The 26,316-nt window shown below is 33.8% G+C and overlaps 1 protein-coding gene and 1 non-coding gene across 2 annotated transcripts; both read right to left on the reverse strand.

Moving 5' to 3' along the window:
* Positions 1-1,003: 1,003 nt before the first annotated feature.
* Positions 1,004-1,075, reverse strand: TRNAP-CGG (transfer RNA proline (anticodon CGG)). Its single transcript has one exon. It is a non-coding gene; the product is annotated as a tRNA-Pro (tRNA).
* Positions 1,076-7,883: 6,808 nt separating this feature from the next.
* LOC147793142 (uncharacterized) lies at positions 7,884-9,184 on the reverse strand. Its single transcript, XM_087121867.1, has 3 exons — positions 8,741-9,184; positions 8,239-8,308; positions 7,884-7,918 (listed from the first exon to the last, which is right to left on the reverse strand). The coding sequence occupies exons 1-3, from the start codon at positions 9,182-9,184 to the stop codon at positions 7,884-7,886; spliced, it is 549 nt and encodes a 182-aa protein (XP_086977993.1).
* Positions 9,185-26,316: the final 17,132 nt, after the last annotated feature.

A 26,316-nucleotide genomic window follows, 5' to 3' on the forward strand; every position in this document is an offset into this window, starting at 1 on the left:
AAAGTCAGCCTCGTCCTACAATGCTGAGTATATGAAGAGTTGGTTGATGTAGATATCAATAAATTGTGTGGGGACAGATGTCACGATCACGATTGCCCATGGCGTGTTGTCTATGGCTGCATGTCTCAGCAATTTTTGTAAATAATTTGTTGTCCAAGGCGGCATGCTCATTCCAAACCCCTTTTACTTGCTTTCATGTTAGATAGGTCTTTACCATTATTGTTGTGCCACTAGGGTGTATGACTAGTCACCAAAATCATATCTACACCCTCCCGGACTAAAATTTCCCAAAATGTATTATAGGTCTTTACCATTATTGTTGTGCCACTAGGGTGTATGACTAGTCATCAAAATCATATCTACACCCTCCCGGACTAAAATTTCCCAAAATGTATTATAGGAGAATGTGACTAGTTTCTTCCAAACGTGACTCGAGCATACACTGCTGTTGTCCATGCAGTTTGAATTTTGCATAGTTGACTTGTTCGTCGAGTCGCATAATCATTGTCTCACTGCTGAAAGAATCTCAAGTCCTCATAGTCCTCATGGAATGATTGGAAGAGGTTTCGAGTCTTCTATTCTTCTTCTTATTTTTTTTTTTTTTTTATAAACATCCATGTGAATTATTTCTTTATTCAATTTGATATAATTGTTGGGAGCATTTCGAAAATCGAACTCGAAACCTCTCGCACCCGAAGCGTGAATCATACCACTAGACCAAATGCCCTTGTAGTTAGGGTCAAGGGTGTAATGCCTTTGAAGTTAGGGTCGAGGCTCTATCAAAATTCTGCAAAAATAAATGGTACTACCATCATCTTCTTTTGCAAGACTTTCTCAAGCCCTCATGGAATAATTTGAAAGTGATATCGTTTCCAAGATTGGAAGAGAATCTTACCTACACAATTATAAATTATAATTAAAAAGATATATATATATAGCTTCTTCTTCCTTTTTTTTTTTTCAAACATCTTTATTTCTTTGTTCAACTTGATATAATTGAAAAGGGGCATTTCGAGAATCAAACTCGAGACCTCTCGCACCCGAAGCGAGAATCATACCACTAGACCAAATGCCCTTGTAGTGAATCTATCATTTTTAGTTGCTAGTCCATATGTTTTATGCGCCTCTATATTTAAAATTTATCCACATGTTTTTGTGCTTTAGAACCTACCTTGTACGTTTGAGATTATGAATGACTCCGCTCAAATTATTTTGGTTGAAGCTGCATTGCCACTAAAGCATATGTGCATTCCTTTGGGATTTACTTCGTCCCTTTCACAATTTTACTACGTTGAGAATTCTTTGCGACCATTTAACAATAGTTATAATGGGATTGCTATCTCATGTTAGAAAAACCCTACCATTTAACAATATTTATAATGGGATTGCTATCTCATGCTAGAAAAAACATGCGAGTAAATGTAATCTCAAATTAGAATCATAATGATATGACCAATCTCACTATTGTCATATGACCTCATGACCAATCTCACTATTGTCATATGACCTCTCACACCCTAAGCAAGAATAATACCACTGGACGAAATTCGAACATCTATCATTTTTAGCTCTCACTTGATATGATTTTTTCATCTATCATTTTTAGCTTGATATGATTTTTTCATCTATCATTTTTAGCTCTCACTTGATATGATTTTTTCTCTCAAGTTTGAAATCTATATTTCTTGGGAGGTGAGGGGCTCAAAGCATTTTGTTGAGGTCCGTCTTTTTGTATAGGTGGAAGTTCAAGGATTTAACGGAAAGAAAATCATCAACCCTTTACAATCAATACACGGAATTCTTAATTAATAAACTTTATTTGATCTTCATATAAATTGTTAATATAATCAATCATATAAAGTAAGACTAATGGAGATGCATGGTAACGATACCGAGAATTGAACTCGAGACCTCTCGCACCCAAAGCGAGAATCATACCACTAGACCAAAAAGTACATTATCTAATATAATGAATTTATCTCTGAAAAACAACTTTAAATTTTCTACTGATCTTGCTGAGACAACTTCTTCTGTTCCAACCCTGAGTGTTATCTCGCCTTCTGCAAACACTCTCCAGGAACTAGTTTCTTGAAAAAACAGAACAAATATGATTAGTGGCCCCTGAATCCAGTATCCAGGTTAAGTGATCATACTCTACTAAATGTATTTCTACAACTAGTAAATCATATTTACCTTGTTGTGCCTTTTTGGCTTTCTTATCTGCAAGGTATTTTGGGCAGTGACTTTTCTCGTGCCCGTTTTTATTGCAATGGAAACATTTTCCATTATCTGCATTTTGAACCTTAAGTTTGTGGTCGGTAGGAATCTTATCTTTCCCCTTACCCTTTTTGTCAAATGCAACCCAAACTATTCGGTTTGCATTTCAGCAGGGGTCTAGGGGACATTCCGTAGTTAAAACAAACCTCAAATCTGTTGGGTTTTATGTCCTAAAACTCATAGTTTGTAAACAAAAACATATTCTATTTTCAATAATGTTATTATTGTTGTTTATTCAGTAAAGATTGTTATTGAATAAAGTGAACTTTACGATCATTAATCTAAATCCAATAAACTAAGAACACTCTGGCTATAGTATGATTACTTGAACTATATGTAGAGACATAAGAGTGGATCAAGTTCAAGTAGATATAGTCAAAATGATCTATAGTATAAGGATAAGACTGAGTACCTTATTCTGGGGACACTATGGATGCGGCCCACTTTTGTATATGATATAAACAATGTGATCACTAAATTGTACATGTGGAGACATGTGAGTGGGGGCGTTCTATTCAATGAGTCTTGCATAAGATCGGACCATGAAGAAAACCACTCTCACTTTATAATGTCGTTTACTGTTGAGACTGATTTTCTTTTCATTCGATAACCTAGGTAACTCGGTTTTAATCCTGAGCTAACCATGAATTTCTTTTTATTCGGAATTATCCTTAGATTTGCATGGGTGAGAATGGCTCTAGTTCGCCGACTCAATAGGCCTCCCATTTTAGGGGTAAGACTGGGTGAATGGCTAGGGACGTGGGGTGCAAGATGGAATTCACTCCTACCCACTTTTAGGGATAGAAGAGAGTTAGTTCCCTTAAGCACCGACTCCAGGTCTTGAACGAGGGGCCCCACCCTCTCATTAGCCTGAGAGGGATTCGGTTTACTGGTTGGACCACAAACAAATTGTTCATTAGAGGATCAGTGAGACATAAGGAACAAGAAGTAACTTTAGGGGTAAAACGGTAAATTGACCCAGCTCTAGTTACAAACAACCTGTGAAGGATCAACTTACTAATCATAGTTATATCAAATGGACAGAAATATATCTATAGTGAGGGGAGTGCAACTACTAGGCTATAGTGGAGTGTCCTAGTAGTTAACGAATGTTGGTTAACAAGGTTAATGAGTTTAACCGGTTAATCTTGGATCGTTGGAGCCCATGATCTATAGGTCCATTAAGTCCCTCTGCTAGCTCATATCGGACTAAACCATAGAACAGTGTGACGAGTGAGTTCGAAGTGTTCGAATTCAAATTAGGGAATATGCGCTACATATATACAATATATTTAACCGCATTTTTGTTTTATTTACGAATTAAACAAAAAGAGAGAATCTGAGATATGTAAATAAGATTTAAATATCTTAATCAATTATGTATCGGAATTGATTGGGATTGACATTTGAATTAATATTAAATATTAATTAAATAGTTCAATTAATCATTTAATGTTACTTTAATTTGAAATTCATTATTCAAATTAATTGTTGAATTAAAATGAAGAAAGTCAAAATGTTACTCCATTTAATGGAAAATTCCATGTTAGTGAAATTTTGAGGTGTCAAAATTTGGTTTAACCAAACTTGCATGCTTCCCAAATAAACCCCACAAGTTTGAGTGGAATTTTAAGTGTCAAAATTTGGTTAACTCAAACATGCATGCTTGCCACATAATCCAAACATTTGAGTGGAATTTTAAGTGTCAAAATTTGGTGATCTCAAATTTGCATGAACATGCAAACATGACTCTTTAAATAGAGTGATCACTGTATATGGAAGTTCTTCTTCTTCCTGGTGAAAAACCTTGAGAAAAACCTTGAGAAAAACCTTTCACAAACACTCTCTTCACATATACAAAATCCCTCCCAAGTTTAGTCACTCACCGGATTCCACAATCCCGTTCTAAGGCCGGAGGATAATGGAGAAGACACTAGTGGTGGTTCGAAACCGGTCCGTGAGGAAAAAGGAGTTTGAACTACAAAAGGTTAGTAAAGGAATGTCTTGCCTTAACCTGAAAAATGTAGTAGCAGATGGCTTTAAAGAAATACTACCTCACTATTTCTGTGGGTTTTATTTATTTATTTATTTATTTTATTTTAATTAATTAATGTATTAATTAATGTATTATTATTATTATTTTAACTATTTTTATAATTATTTTTATTTGTTTATTTCTTTATTTATTTTTGGGCTATTACATGAACCCTCCAAATTTGTGTTGTGGCAGATTAATATTAGAGCACTCAAATTTTAGATTATATAGATTTTACTTAGAATAAAAAGTCGTATATCTCTATGACTTAGTTGGATGACACGTCTCGCCACGATCAAGTAAGCAGTCTAACCCTATTTCGAAGTATATGATATGTTTTAAAACTGGTATGAATTTATTGTATGTTTTGAGTTTCGTGGTAGTTATAAAATGTCCTTGTACATTAAAGAGGGAATGTTAACCATATAAGACAATACTGGATCAAAGTTATAGTGTTTAGATATGGTGAGGAGGAAAAGAGTGTGTTAAGAATGAGAAATAGAAATAGAATTGGAATCGAAAGTATGATCTTCATTCAGGTTTACCACGTTTAAATAGGATACAAACTATCAACTAAAACCTAAAAATAGAAAAAAAATATATAACTAACTAAATCTTGTAAATAAATAAAATATAGGGTTAATCAAATCTATAAACTCCCTAAATATCTCAGATATATTCTAACTAATTATTAAAATATATCTCCAAAATATCCTCTTAATACTCCCCCTCAAGTTGGAGAGTGTATGTCGATCACACCCAACTTGTCCTTCAAAAAGTCAAACTGCTGTCTTCCCAAAGCTTTAGTAAAAACATCTGCCAATTGCATTTTGGTCGAAACATAACACGGTTTGATGATTCCAGCTTATAACTTTTCTCGAACTATATGACAATCTATTTCAATGTGTTTTGTACGTTCGTGAAAAACTGGATTGGATGCTATATGTAATGCTGCTTGATTATCACAATATAATAATGCTGGTTCGGACAGTGGAACATTCAAGTCTTGAAGAATGTATCTTAACCAAGTTAACTCTAAACAAGTATTTGTCATAGCTCGATACTCAGTTTCTGCTGATGATCTGGACACATTAGACTACTTTTTAGACTTCCAAGAAATAATTGAATTTTCGAGGAAAATGCAAAACCCAAAAATAGACCGTCTGGAAGTTCACCACCCTAGTCAGAATCGCAATATGCTTGTAATCTTAAATTGTTTTCAGATGGCAGTAGGAGTCCTTGACCAGGAGTGCCTTTGATGTACCTCAGAACTCGAAGAGCTGCCTCCCAATGTGGTTTTCTTGGTTCATGCATAAATTGGCTAAGCATACGAACTGAATAAGCTATGTCAGGCCTAGTGACGGTCAAATATATTAATCTGCCAATCAACCGTCTGTATTTACTTGGATCATTCAACTTCTCTCCTTCAGTTAAAGAAAGTTTCAGATTTTGATCCATAGGAAATTTGTTTGGACGTGCTCCTGTAAGACTTGTGTCTTGAAGGATGTCTAGAGCATACTTCATTTGAGACATAAAAATTCCTTTTCTAGATCGAGAAAATTCAATGCCTAGAAAATATTTCAAATTTCCTAAATCTTTGATAAGAAATTTCTGGAGTAAACTAGTCTTGAGATATTGAATTTCTTTGAGATCATTGCCTGTCAACAGAATATCATCCACATAGATTAGAACTGCAGTGAAAGAAGTACCTTTACTCTTAGTAAACAAAGAGTAATTTGCTTTAGACTGAGTGTAGCCTGCATTTTGTATAGCTGTAGAAAATATGGAGAACCAATTGCGAGAAGCCTGTTTTAATCCATAAAGAGATTTATGGAGCCGACATACTGTATTCTCCCCCTGTCGGCGAAGACCTGGTGGTAAAGACATATAAACTTCCTCGTCTAGATTACCATGGAGAAAGGCATTTTGAACATCCAACTGATGGGTGAACCATTTTCGGGCAGCAACAACAGTGAGTAAGCAACGAAGTGTAGTAAGTTTCGTTGAAGGGGAAAATGTTTCTGTGTAATCAATACCTTCAACCTGAGTGCATCCCTTTGCTACAAGTCGAGCTTTATAACGTTCAACAGAACCATCAGAGTTGTATTTAATTTTGTACACCCAACGACAACCAATAGCTTTATAACCAGGTGGTAGAGGAACGAGAGACCATGTATGATTACGTTCCAAAGCTGCAATTTCATCATTCATAGCCTGCTGCCATAACGGGTCGCCAACTGCCTCGTCATAGGTTTTAGGTTCTGTCTGGGATGTAATAAGAGCTAGAAAAGCACGTTGAGTAGGAGAAAAATGAGAGAATGAAAGGTAATGATGAAGGGGATACCTGGTGCCAGTGCCGGGACTCGAGCTAGAGGTTAAATGATTGGCTCCAGAAGACATCTCATAATTCTTATGCCAAGCTGGAGGCTGTTTAGTACGAGTAGAATGTCGGAGTGGAGCTGATGTATCAGGTGGGATAGGATTGGAATTAGTGGGCGAATCTGGAGAAGGTGGAGGAGACGACGAAGTAGTAGGTGAAGGGATAGGAGGTGAAGGAGGAATAAGAGGTGAAGAAATAGAAGGTGGAGGATGGATCATGAAGTGGTACAACAGGAGTCGAAGGAGCTAATGTCGAAGTTTGTGAAGCTAATGAAAAAGAAAAATTATCTTCACAAAATTTAACATCACGACTGATAATGAATTTGTGAGATTGCATGTCATACAACTTGTAACCTTTATGACCACAAGGATATCCTACGAAAACACAAGGAATTGCCCGAGGTTCAAATTTTTGCTTAGGATGTACTATAGTTGCATAACATTTACAACCAAAAACTTTAAGATGATGAAATGTAGGTGGTCGTTTGTAGAGTGCTTCAAAGGGTGTCTTGTTAGATAACAATGGTGATGGCGTTCTATTTATAAGATAAACAGCCGTTCAAATGCACTCTCCCCAAAAATTAAGTGGAACCTGTGACTTAAAAAGAAGAGACCTAGCTACATTTAGGATATGGCGATGCTTACGTTCTACGACTCCATTTTGTTGTGGAGTATAGACACAAGTGCACTGAAATTCAATACCACAAGAAGTAAAGAATGGTTGCAAAGATAGGAACTCAGTCCCATTGTCTGATCGAACTATCTTGATAGTAGTATGAAATTGAGTTTGAACGAATTTAACAAAGTTCATTAACAAATAATGTACTTCTGACTTATGTTGCATTAGAAAAATCCAAGTACATCGAGTAAAATCATCAACAATAGTGAGAAAAAAACGCAAACAAGAATGGGTAGGAATTTTATGTGGTCCCCAAACATCACAACGTATCAGATCAAAGGCAGAATGAGTTGTTATTGAACTTCTTGGGAAAGACAACCTAGTTTGTTTTGCTAACGAGCAGATACTACAATTATGAGAGCATTATTAAGATGCAATTGATCAGCTAGAAATTTAAAACGAGAAAAAGAAGGATGACCTAGGCGTAAATGCCACAAATCAGATGACTGAGATACTTGATGACCTGAAGATTTGATTGGAGATGAAGAAATATGATAGAGACCTCCAAATTGTTTACCCGAGCCAATCATCTTCTCCGTCGCCAAGTCCTGCATAACACAAGAATTAGGATAGAAGGTGACATAACATTTCAAGTTATTGGTAAGTTTGCTGATCGACATTAGGTTTAAATTGAATGAAGGCACACATAAAACGTTGTTTAATTTAAGGTTAGGGCTAAGGGAAATATTGCCAGTATGTGACACACGTGCTGTCTCTCCATTAGGCAAATTTATTGTAGACATGATGGCAGCCTTTGGTTCAGTCATAACATAAGATTTTGATACTATATGATTTGTAGCTCCACTATCGAGAATCCATGAATTAGAACTCGCAGAGTTAATAGATAATGTAGATATGGGAAACAAACCTGCAACATTGATGTGATTGTCAGAATTACCAGAAGGGTGATGATTGATTGTAGATAAGGCTTGTGCTATCTGTCGTAATTGCTCAGAAAAAAAATTTGGAATGGAATTAGGTGACTATTCTTCTGTATTCAATTGTGAAATATCGGTCATATTTGCAGATGATCAATATCCATGATTATTGTGTTGATTGACTTGTCTTGTCCTTCCAAAATTATTTTTCTGTCAACACCAATCTTCTGTATGGCCCCTTCTATCACAAAACTTACAGTGAAACTTAAGAATTCGACACTCATTGCTTGTATGACCACTTTTATTGCAGTGTTCACACGATTTTTCCTTGGTGAATTTTGAATATATTGTTTTCTTCTACACTGCTGATGCAATCGAGAAACTCTCAGTAGGTTCAGAAGTTACCTGACGCTGCATCTCTTCTTGTACAAGTAATGAATAGGCTTGCCTCACATTAGGTAATGGAGACATCATCAATATGTTAGATCTCACCATTTTATAACACTCATTAAGCCCCATGAGAAATTGCATCAACTTGTCTTCTTCGCGTTGATCAATATGTATTTGACGTTGATTACAGGTAAATGGTGTGCGGTACGCTTCCAGCTCATCCCAGAGTGCTTTGAGCTTGGTGAAATATGTTGACAGTGCCATGGTTCCTTGTGACATCGTTGCTATCGAGTTTTGTATTTGAAAAATTGCTGGAGCATTCTTTTGTGAGATTTGATCGTGAAGATCAACCCACACTTGATGAGCTATCTTGGCGTGAATAGTGCCTTTAGCGATATCTGCTTCAACGGAATGAGTTAACCAAGATATTATCATACTGTTGCACTGATTCCAGAGTTCGAATTCAGTTGAATTTGCATCTTGGGACGGTTCCTCAATTGTGCCATCAATGAAGCCAATTTTCTTCTTGGCAATAAGAGCATGCATAACTGATTTACTCCAGGATTGGTAATTTGCTCCATTTAATTTGATTGGATCAAGTGAATATCCTGGCTGATCAGAGTGATGAATATAGTAAGGATGTGTTAAATCAACATCCGAAATTTTGAAGCTGGATTTGGCTGATTCCGCCATAAAGGAAATTTTGATATTTAAGAACACCAAGATCGGTGCTCTGATACCATGTTAAGAATGAGAAATAGAAATAGAATTGGGATCGAAAGTATGATCTTCATTCAGGTTTACCACGTTTAAATAGGATACAAACTATCAACTAATACCTAAAAATAGAAAAAAAAAATATAACTAACTAAATCTTGTAAATAAATAAAATATACGTTAATCAAATCTATACTAACAACTCCCTAAATATCTCAGATATATTCTAACTAATTATTAAAATATATCTCCAAAATATCCTCTTAATAGAGTGGCAGTGAGATATCTGAATAGCCTTAGGACAACAGAGAGTTGTTGCTGTAGAGTGCGAGACATCTAACCAATGAAATTTTGGTACTAGAAATGATGAAACTGGAGATGGTCCCCAAACGTCTGTATGAACCATTTCCAATCGCACTTTCTACGGTTCTTTGGCAACTTTTGTGAAGCTAACTCGTTTATATTTTTCCATAACGCAGCTCGCACAAACACCCATATCAATCGATTTTAGGCCTTATAAAACTTCATTCACAGCCATCATCTCATTTTTTTGAATCTCATATGTGCAAGTCTATTGACACTACTGTAAGGTGTATAAACATGATTGTTGTTACTCAGAGTGCTTCCAATTCAAGTAGACTTTAATTGAAAGCACTCTTAGCAATAGCAACCATGTTTATACACCCTACAGTGGGGTATACGGTTCCAGATTTTGTGTCATGCTACCACCATGACACCCTTCACAATCTTCCCCAAACTCTTTCCAAACTCGGCTGCATAACCTGTGCTATCCAATTGACCAATAGAGATCAGATTCTTCTTGAGATCAGGAATATATCTAACATCCTATAACGTCCACCAATTTCCTGCTAGAATTTGTATGCAGACATCTCTCTTCCCTTCAATCTCCAACGTTTTATTGTCGGCAAGATACACCTTCCCAAAATTTCCTTTTTTGAAATTTTGAAACAATTCCTTACTTGAAGACAAATGAAACGATGGAACTGAATCTAAAATCCAGAATTCAGTTGGGCTATTCATGCTACAAATTAGAGCATCCTCTGTATCTTCGGTTGAATATATAGAATCAATGTCATTTTCAAATTTGTGATTTTTCTTTTGTTCAATTTTGTACAATCTGTCCAAAAGTGTCATTTTTCTCCACAATTTCAACATTTTACGTTTGGTTTATTTAGAGATTTTTCTCGATTTCTTGATTTGATCGCTCATGTTTGTTTGGTCTCATTAATTTACTTCTCGTTTGGGAATACTTTTGCTGACATCTCGAATTTCATCAAACTTCAGTTTATCAGATCCTCATGAACTGTTGATTGCAGCAACAACAGTATACCACGACTCAGGTAAAGATGACATCAAAATCAATGCTTTAATTTCATTTTTGAACATAATTTCCACTAAGCTCAAATGCTCACAATCACGTTCAACTAATTTATATGATCTGCAACAAAGCTACCTTCAGACATTTGTAGATTAAACAACCTTTGCATCAAATACACCTTGTCCATAGCCGACGGATTTTCGTACATATTTGACAACACCTTCCATAGGCCCGATGTCGTCTTCTCTTTAATGATGTTGAACGTCATGTTTCTAGACAGCGTCAACCAAATCAACCCTAAGGCGTGACGATCCTTGAGCTTCCAGTCCTCCGTGGTCATGATATTCTACTTCACCCCCAAAAGGGGTTTCTGAAGATCTTTTTGGTCATATAATCTTCAATCTGCATCTTCTAGAAACTGATATCGAATCCATCAAACTTTTCAATTCTTGTCTTTGAACTTTCCATCTTCACATACCGTGATAATCTCACTTCGCTCTATACCAGTTATTAGGATCACACAACAACGCAGACACTCGATCTAAATGAACACAAAGAACTTGATAGAGAAAATGTAAGGAGAAATATTGACTAAAAGTTTTGTATTAATGACTTCAAGGTATGCAAAGAGAGGAGGTGAAGTATGAGAAATATAGCATTGACTAATGGGTATATATATGATTGGTGAAGTATGAGAAATATAGCACTGACTAATGGGTATATATATGATTTCAGTTTATTATATATATATATAACTTTAACAATATAACCGTCAAATATATATAAATATTTAATATATATATCTCTATCAGTTTTTTATAAATAGTTAGGTATCCGCTTCCCGCCCATATTTAGTATATATATCTCTATTAGATTTTTACTCTAAATAGTCAGCCTCTATATCCAGTTAGTTTTTTCACGCGTACTATATATAAATATTTAATAGCCTCTTAGTTTTTCCATGCCTATATATAAATATTTAATAGCCTCTTAGTTTTTCCACGCCTACTATATATAAATATTGAATAGCCTCTTAGTTTTTCCACGCCTACTATATATAAATATTGAATAGCCTCTTAATTTTTCCACGCCTACTGTATGTAAATATTTAATATATATATCTCGATCAAATTTTTACTATAAATAGTCAGCCTCCATATCCAACATTCTAGAGTCAAATAGTTAGTTTTTAGCCTACTATATGTAAATATTTAGTAGCCTGCTTAGTTTGTCTAGGCCTACTATATATAAATATTTAGTATATATATCTGTATCAGATCTTTACTATAAATAGTCAGCCTCCGTATCCAACGTTCGAGCCCAAATAGTTAGTTTTTCTACGCCTACAGTATATAAATATTAGTCGCTTGCTTAGTTTTTCTTCTACGCCTACTATATATAAATATTTAGTAGCCTGCTTAGTTTTTCTACTTTTACTCTATATAAATATTTAGTATATATATCTCTATCACATTTTTACTATAAATAGTTAGCCTCCATCCTCCGTATCCAACGTTCTAGAGCCCAAATAGTTAGTTTTTCTACGCCTACTGTATATAAATATTTAGTAGCTTGCTTAGTTTTTCTTCGACGCTTGCTTAGTTTTTCTACTCGTACTATATATATAGTTAGTTTTTCTACGCCTCCATCCTCCGTATCCAACGTTATAGTTCCCAATATTTAGTAGCTTGCTTAGTTTTTCTTCTACGCCTGCTTCGTTTTTCTACTCTTACTATATATAAATATTTAGTATCAAAAGGACTCGAGTCAGCAACATTGAAAGTAGAATGTGCTGAAAATTCTCTAGGAAGATCATTTTATATGCATTGTTATTAATTATTTCAAGGACTTGATAAGGGTAATCCCCTCTTGGATGTAACTTGGTCTTCGTTTGAGATGGGTATCGCTCCTTGTGAAAATGTATCCAAACCCAGTTATCGAGTTGAAAAATGATTTCCTTCCGTCCTTTGTTAATTCTTGAAGTAACTTTAAAATTTTGTTTCTCAATTGTCTCCTTCACCTCTTTGTGCAATGTTTTGATCAGACCTTACTTGTGGTTGCTTTACTCACAAAAATATTTAATTCTTAAAGTAACTTTTTGTTTCTCAATTGTCTCCTCTCAACAAATGTTTTTGTAATAGCAAAATATATATATATATATATATATAATAAAAATAAATAAACAAATAAAAATAATTATAAAAAAATATATACGTCAAAATAATAATAATAATAATAATAATTCATAAATAAATAACTAAAAACGATTACTTAAAAATAAAAATAAAAATAAAAATAAAAATAAAATTTACCCGCCTCTTTCCACTAACCTCTCATCGGCATCCTCTTTCCTCAACCCCACAATATCACAGTTCATCCAAAAAATAAACAGAAAAAAAAGGTCAGATAAAAAATGTCAGATTTGAGAAAAAGAAATGGTGTTTCAACAGAAGAATATGATGCACATTTATGTGTGGAGATTTTGGTCTGTTATTAGGTAAAATCCTATCTCAGATTTCCTTCTTCTATAGTTATGGTTATAAGAAATTAATTTAGGATCAAATTTCTTTCATATTTGATATTTTACCAATCCTATAGTAATGGGATCCCATATTCAATTAATTAGATTTTTTGTTAGCATTGGAAGTTATAGATGTTGACCTTTTCGCCATTGATCTCACTTTAATTAATTTCAATCAATTAATTGATTGATGTTTTGATGATAACAAACCTACTCTTAATTATTAACTATTTTCAGTGTTTTGAACTGTCCACAATATAAGGTCAGGAATAACGATTTCAACACTTTTCAATTACTCAAATAAGAGCTAAAACTAAGAAATTAGAGTCGAGACAACATACCCGACGTGATGATGTGGCAGCAAAATCAAAATGATGGAAAAATAAAAATATATCAAAGTATGACATTTATAATTTTACAAGAGTAACAAAGGACGGAGTTTTTCCTATTATTATATTTCTAAATAAAATTATTTTTACAAAATATAAATTTGAATCTAACCGTTACTCACATCGATTTTTATTATTACTATATTATATTATTATATTATTATATTTTAAAATTTTGGTAGTTACTCACATAGTTTTTATTATTATTATATTATTATATTTATAATAAATTTTTAATTTTCATTTGACGGTTACTCACATAACTTTTTATTATTATTATCTTAAAAATTTTAAATAAATGGATTTAGAAAATTTTCTTATTTATTTACTTTTAATCTCCACCTTCCATTCTTCCTAACACAATCCAGTGGTCGATATTAATTCCTACATTTTGCCACTTTTATTCTCTATATAAACTCATCAACTTCCCCACATTTCATACACACAACTTCCATACATTCTCCAATCCTTATTTGTTCAAAGTCTCCCTTGTTTGTTGCTCTCTCCAAGCTTCCAATTTTATTTTTATTCATTTTATTCTTGAGAGAGATTTTTTTATTGTAATGTGAGAAGATAGTTGTGAGTGCTCCAAATTGTAAATCTACTCTTTGAAAGAGTTGTGGTGTGTTACTATCAAATTCAAATACTTGTACCGGTTTGATCTTGTGCTGTGGAAAGGATTGAATTTGCTCTTGAACTCGTAAAAAGAGCAGTGTAGCGGTTTGGCTCTGATCAGCGGAAAGAGTCGAGAAAGTTGTTTATTCAAATTTCCAAGAGGCGTTTGGGGAGTGGAGTAGGTCGAGTTTGACCGAACCACTATAAAACTACGGTGTCATCTTTTTAACTCTTTCCTATTTAATTTCAAAATTATTATTGTGATTTATTGTATGTTCTACTTGATTGTTGTTTTGACTTGAATTATTTTGTTATGGTAATTATCATCTTCTACTTATTTGTAAAAAGTTTCATCATTAGAAAAATTAATCACGTTTAAACACTTGTGTGGTTAAAACCCTATTCACCCCTCTAGGGTTGCCATACCATACCGATCCAACAATAGAAAATAAGGTTGGAATTAAAATAAATTTAGTTGGCAGATACATAAATCTACGGATTAAAATTGGCCAATAATATCGGTTTACTGAAAATAAATATAGAGTTAGAGTAATATCTTATTTACAGAATTCACAATCTATTTACAGAATGAAAATAATTACAAAGGGGAGGAGGGAAGATTGAGGGAAGACTTGTTGAACAGAATTTAAAAATAAAACCGAAAATATCAGAGGGCATGGAACTCCATTCAATTTTGTCTAACACAAAATATCAGAATTTTAACAATGTAAATTATAGAAATAATTTTATAGAATTCAAACTTGAAACTGATGTCATGGGCTCACATAGGTTGACTTGGATTTCAAAGGACAGAATCGAACTTTCATTAAAGATATATACGTGACAACGACTTAAGCTAACCAGGTAAGTGACCTTACTATCAGCATGGTTATATTTGATGTTGACACGTTCCTTGTGGTTCTGCACGTGTCATATATATTGATATGTGTGAATTTTCTGTGGATCGATATGCTTCCTATATGTTATGTATATGTCATAATATGTGAATTGTATGATAATAATTACGTACGATGTGTTCAAGGATATGTTTGAGATAGGATACAAAAATGATGCACAAAACGAAATGTAACGATAGGAGTAAATTACGTTCATGAAACGTTAAGGTTAGGTTGCATACCGGAGAGATATGGATAAGAGAGATTGATGGAAGAATACGGTTAGGTTCTGGGTAGAAAGGGATAGGTTTGTGATTGATTGATAGAATGATAGCGTTAGGTTAAGTTCTTGTAATGAGATGACTAAGGTACGTTCACGTAATGATATGTCTGTGATAGGTCTAAGAACGTTAAGGCTATGATAAGTTAGAGAACGATATGATTACGAAGTGTTTACGTTATGACTTGTTTATGATATGATACATTGTGATGCAATATGTCATGATATGATGTGTATATGATGAAATGATATGTTAAAAGCATAGAACGTTATGTTAGGTCTCTTAAATTGTGTGTATACAGCATGATATGAATGACATGAAATTACGATAAATGGCATGAAATATAACCCCGTTAGAATTATGTATGATTTGAGAACTGAAGAATGAGAAACGATATGGCATGAATGATGAACGATATCTGAAACGATATGAAAAATGATATGATATGTACACAATGCTAGTAGGATTGTATTAAAGGATAATGAAAATGGAAACATGGGACCTCATGCATTATGTGTGCTCGTGCATTTGGGGGGGTACCCCTATCCCATCACGAGGGTACGGACTCGTACATCCAATGGCAGGACAACGATCGTTATGCTTTGCATAGCACTGTCGTGACGGTTACTAGTTCTAGCGGGTGTTTGGCCTAAGGGGCTCCCAGAGTATGCCCACCAGATAAGAAAAGAGGCCTAGCGGTGTGCGAACTAGCTAGTGAGCCCTTACTCGCACGTATGGGCTGTGTGTAGAGTATATGTACATGTCCAAAATTACCCGTTAGGACAGCACCGTAGGGAAAACAGAATGAAAGATAGGTCCCATCATCTCATTGCATGTGATTGTTGCATTTAACCCCAATAGTGGGGTCACTTACCGAGTATTTCTTTAAATACTCAAGCCATGTGCTACTACATTTTTCAGGTAAAGGCAAGACATTCCTGTACGACTGACGACGACATCACCACTCGAGACCATGGCACATGCAGGATAGTGGTATTTATTTTCTTAGACTTAGGCTAGAATAGGATGTTTTTAACTTAAAACGCTTATTTATTTTATTTTTCTTTTCTTTTGTTTTTTTAAAAATGTTTTCGAAACACGTAAGTCCATAGCGGTGTTTTAAGATAAAAGTTATGTTTTATGGAATTTAAATGAAGTCTTCTGCATTCAATGTTTATGCTACGTATACAGTAGCGACCTGTAGAAAATTTTGGGTAGTTACAGTTTTGATCAGATCTGCCTTACTTGTGGTTGCTTTACTCACAAAAATAATAGAATGAATAGGAAGCAAATCAAGAAGTGTAAGTGGATTAAATCCATAAACATCTTCAAAAGGAGAACAATGAGTGGTACTATGAATTGCTCTAAAGGAGAACACTACTATGAAGTATTGCTCTATTATATGTCATCTCTACAGATAGCAAACATTCGTCCCAAGACTTAATATTCTTAGAAATAATAGGCAGATTAAATCCATAAAGATTTTTAGAGGGAGAACAATGAATGGTACTATGAATTGCTCTAAAGGAGAACGATACTATGAATTCCTCTATTATATGTCATCTCTACAAATTGCAAACATTAGTCCCAAGACTTAATATATTCTTAGAAATAATTGGCAATAATCCAACTTATCCCACACCATACTTTTCAAAAGTGACTTAAAAATTTAACCATCCCTATCTTTTTTGCATGTAGCAAACCACATTTAAAGTCGTATACAATCCATATAAAATATCTATCCCATTAAGGCACCATCATATTATAGAGCATTTAGGAATATAGAGCTGGGTGTTCGGGGTATCGATCCCCATACCAATCTTATGCAAACACAGCACTCTACCATCTTATCTACATTCCCACAATTCTTGCATAACAAAACACAAAACTGAGCGCCATCAATAATAGTGAAAATGAAAAAATATTTCCGCTTGTCAAAAATAAGGAAAAATTGAATAGAAATAAAATATTAATAACCAATAGTTTATTTAGGAGATGCACTGTACCATTTTAGCTACATCCTCATAATTCTTACATGACAAAACCCAACACTGCACGTCATCAATAATAGTGAAAATGAAAAAATATTTCTCCTAATTATGTCAAAAATAAGGAAAAATTGAATAGAAATAAAATATTAATGAGTTTTTTCAAGAGATGCACTCTACCATCGTAGCTACATCCCCACAGCTCTTACATAACAAAACCCAAAATCCTCGTACCTCTCGCATGCAAAGAGTGCACTCAACCATCTTACCTACATCCCCACAATTCTTACATCACAAAACCCTAAACGTCCCGTCATCAATAATAGTGAAAACGAAAAACTCGCTTTGATCATTATGTCATAAATAAGATTAATAATTGATAGTTTTCCTTTGGATGCATGATAGCGATCCCCGTACCTCTCGCATGCAAAGCAAGTGCTCTACCATTTAAGCTACATCCCTACAATTCTTACATCACAAAACCTTTAAACTTCCCATCATCAATAATAGTGAAAATGAAAAAAATATCTCTACTCCTTATATCATAAATAAAGAAACATGAAATAAAAATAAAATGATCCCCGTACCTCTCGCATGCAAAGCAAGTGCTCTACCATTTAAGCTACATCCCTACAATTCTTACATCACAAAACCTTTAAACTTCCCATCATCAATAATAGTGAAAATGAAAAAAATATCTCTACTCCTTATATCATAAATAAAGAAACATGAAATAAAAATAAAATATTAATAACAATTAGTTACTTTTAGAGATGCTGGGTATCAATCCTCGTGGCTCTTGCATGCAAAGAGTGCACTCTACCGTCTTAGCTATATCCCAACAATTCTTACAGGACAAAATCATAAACATCCCATCATCAACAATAGTGAAAATGAAAACTATCCCTCCTCATTATGTCATAAATAAGAAAAATTTGAAATAGAAATAGAATATTTGATAGTAGGATTCCTTTGTAGATGCAGGGTGTCGCACCGAACTTCTCACATGCGAAGTGAGTGCACTACCATCTGAGCTACGTCCCCACAATTCCTACGTCATAAAATCCTAAACCTACAATCACCAATAATAGTGAAAATAAAAAAAATATCTCTGCTCAATATGTCAAAATAAGAAAAGATTGAATAGAAATAAAACCATCTGAGCTACATCCTCGCTGCAAAGTGATCGCTCTTGCATCTGAGCTACATTCCCACGTTTCTTACATCACAAAACTTTAAATTCATCAAAAATAGTGAAAACGAAAAAAAATATCTCTGCACATTATGTCATAAATAAGGAAATATTGAATAAAAATAAAATATTAATAACAAAAAGTTTCTTCGAGAGATGCAAATGAAAAGTATCCATCCCCGTACCTCTTGCATGCTAAGCGAACGCTCTACCATCTAAGCTACATCCCCACAACTCTTATGTCACAAAACTCTAAATTTTCTGTCATAAGAAATATCGCTATGAATAGATTCTTTCGGAGATAAGAGTCGCTATGAATAGATTCTTTCGGAGATAAGAGGTATTAATCCCCATGCCTCTCGCATGCTAAGCGTGCACTCTACCATCTGAGCTACATCCCCAAAATTCTCATATCACAAAACCCTAAATGTCTCGTCATCAATAATAGTGAAAATGAAAAACTATCTCTGCACATTATGTCATAAATAAAAATAAATTGAAAATAATTAATATATTTAATAATTGATAGTTATCCTTTAGAGTTGCGGGGTACCAGTCCCCATACCTCTTTTAATAATAAATAGTTTTATTTTGGAGATGCGAGGTATCAATCCACATACCTCTTGCATGCAAAGCAAGCACTCTACCATTTGAGCTACATCCCCACGATTCTTACATCACAAAACCCTAAACGTCTCGTCATCAATAATAGTGAAAATGAAAAAATATCCGTACTCATTATGTCATAAATATGAAAATTTTGAAAAGAAATAATATATTTAATAATCCATTCATTTGGAGATGCAAGGTATTGACCCCCGTACTACCCACACGAGAAGTGAGCGCTCTACCATTTGATCTACATCCGTACAACTCTTACATTAGAAAATCATAAACGTCCCGTCATCAATAATTGTGTAAATGAAAAAATATCTCGGCTCATTATGTCATAAATAAGGAAAGATTGAATAGAACTAAAGTATTAATAACAAATAGTTTCTTTCGGAGATGCAGGGTATACATCCCCATACCTTTCGTATGCTACGCGAGCGCTCTACCATCTGGGCTAAATACCCACAATTCTTGAATCACAAAACCCTAAATTTTTCGTCATCAATAATAGTAAAAATGAAGAAATATCGCTACTCAACATGTCATGAATAACGGAAAATTGAAAGTAAAAAATATATTTTATAATAGATAGTTTTATTTCAGAGATAAAAGGTATCGAAGCCCATACCTCTCGCATACAAAGCGAGCACTTTACCATTTGAGCTACATCCCCACCATTTTTATGTTACAAAACCCTAGACATATTGTCATCAATAATAGTGTAAATGAAAAACTATCTCTACTCATTATGTAGTAAATATGAAAAATTTGAAAAGAAATAATATATTTAGTAATCGATTCATTTGGAGAAGCAAGGTATCGATCCCATACTTCCCACATGGGAAGCTCTACCATCTGAGCTACATCCGAACGATTCTTACATCAGAAAATCCTAAATGTCCCGTCATCAATAATTGTGAAAATGAAAAAAATATCTCCGCTCATTATGTCATAAATAAGGAAAGATTGAACAGAAATAAAATATTAATAACAAATAGTTTCTTTTGGAGATGCAGGGTATCTCAATCCCCATACCTCTCACATGCTAAGTGAGTGCCTCTACCATCTAAGCTACATCCCCACAATACTTGCACCACAAAACCCTAAATTTTCTGTCATCAATAATAGTGAGAAATGAAGAAATATCGCTACTCAACATGTCATGACTAAGGAAAAATTCCAAAGAAATAACATATTTAATAATTGATAGTTTTATTTTGGAGATATGTAGGGTATCAATCCCCGTACCTCTCGCATACAAAGCGAGCGCAATACCATCTGAGCTACATCCCCACGATTCTCATGTCACAAAGACCTAAACGTCTCGTCATTAATAATAGGTCCAAAATAGGAATTTCAAAATTGGGAAAATTAGGTATAATTTATGAATCATTTCGACATAGAATGCATTGATATTATATTAATCCCCACCATTCTCATGTGCTGAAAATTCTCCACGAAGATCATTTTATATGCATTGTTATTAATTATTTCAATGATTTGATAAGGGGCATCCCCTCTTGGATGTAACTTTGTCTTCCTTTGACTTTGATATGGGTATCGCTCCTTGTGAAAATATATCCAAACTCAGTTATCGAGTTTAAAAATGATTTCCTTTCGTCATTTGTTAAGTCATGGAGCAATTTTGAATGAAATTGTGTTTCTCAATTGTCTCCTTCACCTCTTTACTGACAAAAATATTTAATTCTTAAAGTAACTTTTTAAACATGTTCAGAAGGAGAACAATGAGTGGTACTATGCTCTAAAGGAGAACAGTACTATGAATCCCTCTATTCTAAGATGTGAACTTAGGACCTCTCACACCCTAAGAAAGAATAATACCACTAGACCAAATTTTTCTTCTTGAACATCTATCATTTTTAGCTCTCACTCGATATGATTTTTTCTCTCAAGTTTGAAATCTATATTTGTTTGGAGTTGAGGGGCTAAAAGGAAATTCAACAAGGTGAGGTAGGTCTTTTTGTATAAGAGGAAGTTCAAGGATTTAAAGAAAAGAAAATCATCAACCATTTTAACTTTTCAATCCATACATGACATTCTTAATTAATAAATTGTTTTACCTACAAAAACACAAAGTGAAACAAATTAAGTGCATTGGATTTCATTATTTAGGTCTTTTATATTAAAGGGAAAATTCAAGAGTTGATCTCAAAACCTCTCACACCAAAAGCAAGAATCATACCACTAAACCAAGAATCATACCACTAAACCAAATATCCTTGTTGTGGACTTCGTATTCAATTATGCATTGAACATATCATCGTTATTTCATTTACTTTATTTGATGTTCATATAAATTTATTAATACTGATGGTGTTACAATAACACGTGCAGAAGCAATTTGGATCTTAGGCACTCTAAGTACATCAATTAAAGTAAATTAGCTAGCATGTTCAAAAGCATTAAAACTCAATGAGTTTGAATACTAACCTTTTGTAGTTCAAATTTCTTTTTCTTAACGAACTGGTTTCGAACCACAACTAGTGTCTTCCCAACTATTCTCCAGCCTTAGAACGGGATTGTGGAATCCGGTGAATGACTAAACGTGAAAGGAATTTAGTATATGTAAAGAGAGAGCTTTGAGAGACTTTCTCAAAGTTTTTCGAGCAAACTTTCCATTTTCCTTAATCACTCTATTTATAGAGTCATATTTACATGTTTATGCAAATTTGAGATTACCAAATTTTTGACACTCAAAATTCCACTCAAATTTGTGGGATTATGCGGCAAGCATGCAAGTTTGAGTGAACCAAATTTTGACACTCAAAATTCCACTCAAATTTGTGGGTTTTATTTGGCAAACATGGTTAAACCAAATTTTGACACTCATAATCAGGCTAGAGTTTAATTAAAGAAAAATAAGCAAATTGCTTTGATGGCATTTTGACACTCATAATCAGGCTAGAGTTTAATTAAAGAAAAATAAGCAAATTGCTTTGATGGCAATCTTATTCCTTGAGTTGGAACCCAAATAGGCAAATTGGTTTTTCTAGGAGAATTTAATTAAAGAAAAATAAGCAAATTGCTTTGATGGCAATCTTATCTCTAGGAGTTCAAAGAAATAATCGGGCAGTAAGCAAAGAAATAATCGGGCAGAATAATCGGGCGGTTGCTTATGCCAATTCTACAACCCAACAAAGAAACAACAAACTATTTAAATTGATATAATTGTGGGGGCATTTCATGAATCAAACTCAAGACCTCTCACACCCGAAGCGAAAATCATACCACTAGACCAAATGCCCTTGTAGTGAAACAATCATTTTTAGTTGCTAGTCCATGTGTTTTGTGTGCCACAACATTTGAAATTTATCCACGTATTTTTTTGTGCTTTAGAACCTACTATTATTGTCACGTTAATTTCACATTGTCCATAACATAATAGAATTTATTCTTCAAATCAATTGGATGTATTTCAATTAATATTATTAAAAAATATGGACATAAATAAAGTTCATATCCTATATTTCCTACCTTTAAGATTATGAATGATCCCGCTCAAATTATTTTGGTTGAAGCTGCATTGCCACTAAAGCATATGCATTCCTTTGGGATAGATATTGAAACAATACATTTGAATTTTAAGCAAAATTTCACCACAAACTAAGTTTTTTGAAAACGACTTTTATTTTATATTTATTTTTTAATTTTTTTAAATTTTTAAATTTTTAAATTTTAGTTTTCAAAACCTACGTTGATATGTCAAAACTACTTCTTTGCTACCCTTTAAATATTGTAAAATGGAATTAACATCTTTTAAGTTTATGTAATTTCTTTTTAAGAGAACTTCTCAACTTGAGAGATCAATTTCATTCCTCTAAAATCTTATTTTTACATAATAATTTGACGATATTTATAGTCTCCGCACAAAAGAAGTTAGTGGCCGGGATTTAATCTCAATCCCCTTGAATCTCCACCGAAGACAAGGTCAATTTCACCATTACATACTTTATGAATTAAAGATAAATAAAGTTTTCTAACAACTCATCTAATGATGCTTGCAACTTCATCCTCTACTTTAACTGTGTAAATATTCACTTCTGAAGCTCCAAATGGTTCTTCCTCAATCGAATAAGCTTGTAACACATGAAATGAGAGTTGAACAAAGCCTATCCAATTTTATAGATAAAGAATGAATGCTTGTTGAATCTTCTTGGCTGGTCCAGTTGGAACATTGGGATCACCGTGATCCTTATTATCTTCCCCCTCGTCAAAAGGATTCGTCCTCGAATCAGAAAAATCATCACCTAAGAAAGGCTAGAAGGAAGAATGAATGGGACCTTTCTTGATCCAGCCTTTTCTTCGCTTGCTTAATCACCCACTAAAAGGCAGGCCTGCACGCTGAGACTGACTACTAAGGCAGGCGGTGGACTCTTTCATTAGGGAAGGGAAGAAGGGGCCTAAGCAAAAGAACTAAGTCTGCAACATTGAAAATTGAAAGTAGAATGTGCTGAAAATTCTCAAGGAACATCATTTTATATGCATTGTTAAGGACTTGATAAGGGTTATCCACTCTTGGATGTAACTTTGTCTTCCTTTGAGATGGAAATCGCTCCTTGCGAAAATGTATCCAAACCCAGTTATTGGGTTGAAAAATGATTTCCTTCCGTCCTTTGTTAATTCTTTAAGCAACTTTGAAATTTTGTTTCTCAATTGTCTCTCTCACCTCTTTATGCAATGTTTTGATCAGACCTTACTTGTGGTGGCTTTACTCACAAAAATATTTAATTCTTAAAGTAACTTTTTGTTTCTCAATTGTCTCCTTTCACCTGTTTGTGCAATGTTTTGATCATATCTGCCTTAATTGTGGTTGTTTTACTCAAAAAAATATTAGAATGAATAGGAAGCAAATCAAGAGATATAGGTGGATTAAATCCATAAACATCTTCAAAACGAGAACAATGAGTGGTACTATGAATTGCTATAAAGGAGAAGAGTACTATGAATTGTTCTATTATATGCCATCTCTACAAATGGCAAACATTCGTCCCAGAACTTAATATTCATACAAATAATAGGCAGATTAAATACATAAACATATTCAGAAGGAGAACAATGAGTAGTACTATGAATTGCTCTAAACGAGAACGGCTACAAATGGCAAACATTCGTCCCAGGACTTAATATTCTTACAAATAATAGGAAGATTAAATACATAAACATATTGAGAACAATGAGTGGTACTATATGAATTATTCTTACAAATAATAGGAAGATTAATTACATAAACATATTGAGAACAATGAGTGGTACTATATGAATTGCTCTAAATGAGAACGTTTTAATGAATTGGTCTATTATATGCCATCTCTACAAATGACAAACATTAGTCCCAAGACTTAATATATTCTTAGAAATAATAGGCAATAATCTAATTTATCCCATACCATACTTTTCAAGAGTGACTTAAAAATTTAAGTATCCCTATCTTTTTGTGTGTAGCAAACCACATTTAAACGCGTATACAATCCATTTAAAATATCTCATTAAGGCACCACCATATTATAGAGCATTTAAGAATATAGAGCCGGGTATTCGGGGTATCGATCCCTGTACCAATCGCATGCAAAGAGAGCACTCTACCATCTTAGCTACGTCCCCACAATTCTTACATAACAAAACCCAAAACTGCCCGTCATCAATAATAGTGAAAAGGAAAAAATATTTCTGCTCATTACGTCACAAATAAGGTAAAATTGAATAGAAATAAAATATTAATAACGAATAGTTTCTTTAGGAGATGCACTCTACCATCTTAGCTACATCCCTATAATTCTTGGGTAACAAAACCCAAAACTACCCGTCATCAATAATAGTGAAAATGAAATTTCGGCTCATTATGTCAAAAATAAGGAAACTTGAATAGAAATAAAATATTAATAACCTATAGTTTCTTTAGGAGATGCAGGGTATCATTCCCCATACCTCTCATATGCTAAGCGAACGCTCTACCATATGAGCTGTATCCCAATGATTCTTACATCACAAAATTCTAAACGTCTCGTCATCAATAATAGTGAAAATGAAAAGCTATTTTTGCTCATTATGTCATAAATAAGAAAATATTGAAAAGAAATAATACATTTAATAATCGATAGTCTTCCTTTAGAGATGCGGGGTATCAATCCCGGCACCTCTCACATGCTAAGCGAGCTCTCTACCATATCATTATGTCATAAATATGAAAATATTGAAAAGAAATAATACGTTTAATAATCAATAGTCTTCCTTTAGAGTGCGGGGTATTAATCCCCGCACCTCTCAAATGTTAAGCGAGCGCTCTACTATATGAGCTATATCCCCGCAATTATCCTTGCTCATTATGTCGAAATAAGAAAAAATTAACAAGAAATAATATATTTAGTAATCAATTCATTTGGAGAAGGTATCGATCCCGTACTTCTCACATGGGAAACTCTACCATCTGAGCTACATCCCCACGATTCTTACATCAGAAAATCCAAAACGCCCCGTCATCAATAATTGTGAAAATGAAAAAATATCTCGGCTCATTATGTCATAAATAAGGAAAGATTGAGTAGAAATATAATATTAATAACAATTAGTTTCTTTTTTAGATGTGGGGTATCGATTCCCGTACCTCTTGCATGCAAAGAAAGCATTCTACCATCTAAACTACATCCCGAAAATTATTACATCACAAAACCCTAAACGTCACGTCATCAATAAAAGTGAAAATGAAAAACTATCTCTCCTCATTAGGTTATAAATAAGGAAAGATTTAATAGAAATAAAATATTAATAACAAATAATTTTTTTTTTTTGGAGATGTGGTGTATCGACCCATATACCTTTTAGTGCACTAAATAATCTTACCTACATCCCCACAATTCTTACACCACAAAACCCTAATCCTCTCGTCATCAATAATAGTTAAAATGAAAAACTACCTTTGCTCGTTATGTCATAAATAAGATTAATAATTGATGATTTTCATTTGGAGATGCATGATAGCGATCCTTGTACCTCTCGCATCCAAAGCAAGCACTCTACCATTTAAGCTACATCCATACAATTCTTACATCACAAAACCTTTAAACTTCCCATCATCAATAATAGTGAAAATGAAAAAATCTATCTACTCAT

Source organism: Cucurbita pepo, chromosome 3 (genome assembly GCF_057944985.1).
Source record: "Cucurbita pepo subsp. pepo isolate OVF chromosome 3, ASM5794498v1, whole genome shotgun sequence".
NCBI classification, from domain to species: Eukaryota; Viridiplantae; Streptophyta; class Magnoliopsida; order Cucurbitales; family Cucurbitaceae; genus Cucurbita; species Cucurbita pepo.

Bases quoted from the DNA above. Each gene is read 5' to 3' on its own strand.
- LOC147793142 (XM_087121867.1), bottom strand. From the start codon at position 9,184: ATGCATGCTCTTATTGCCAAGAAGAAAATTGGCTTCATTGATGGCACA. The intron at 8,309-8,740 runs GTGAGATCTAAC...CAATTACGACAG, and splicing joins TTAATGAGTGTTATAAAATG to ATAGCACAAGCCTTATCTAC. The intron at 7,919-8,238 runs GTTTGTTTCCCA...TGTGTTATGCAG, and splicing joins CAATCACATCAATGTTGCAG to GACTTGGCGACGGAGAAGAT.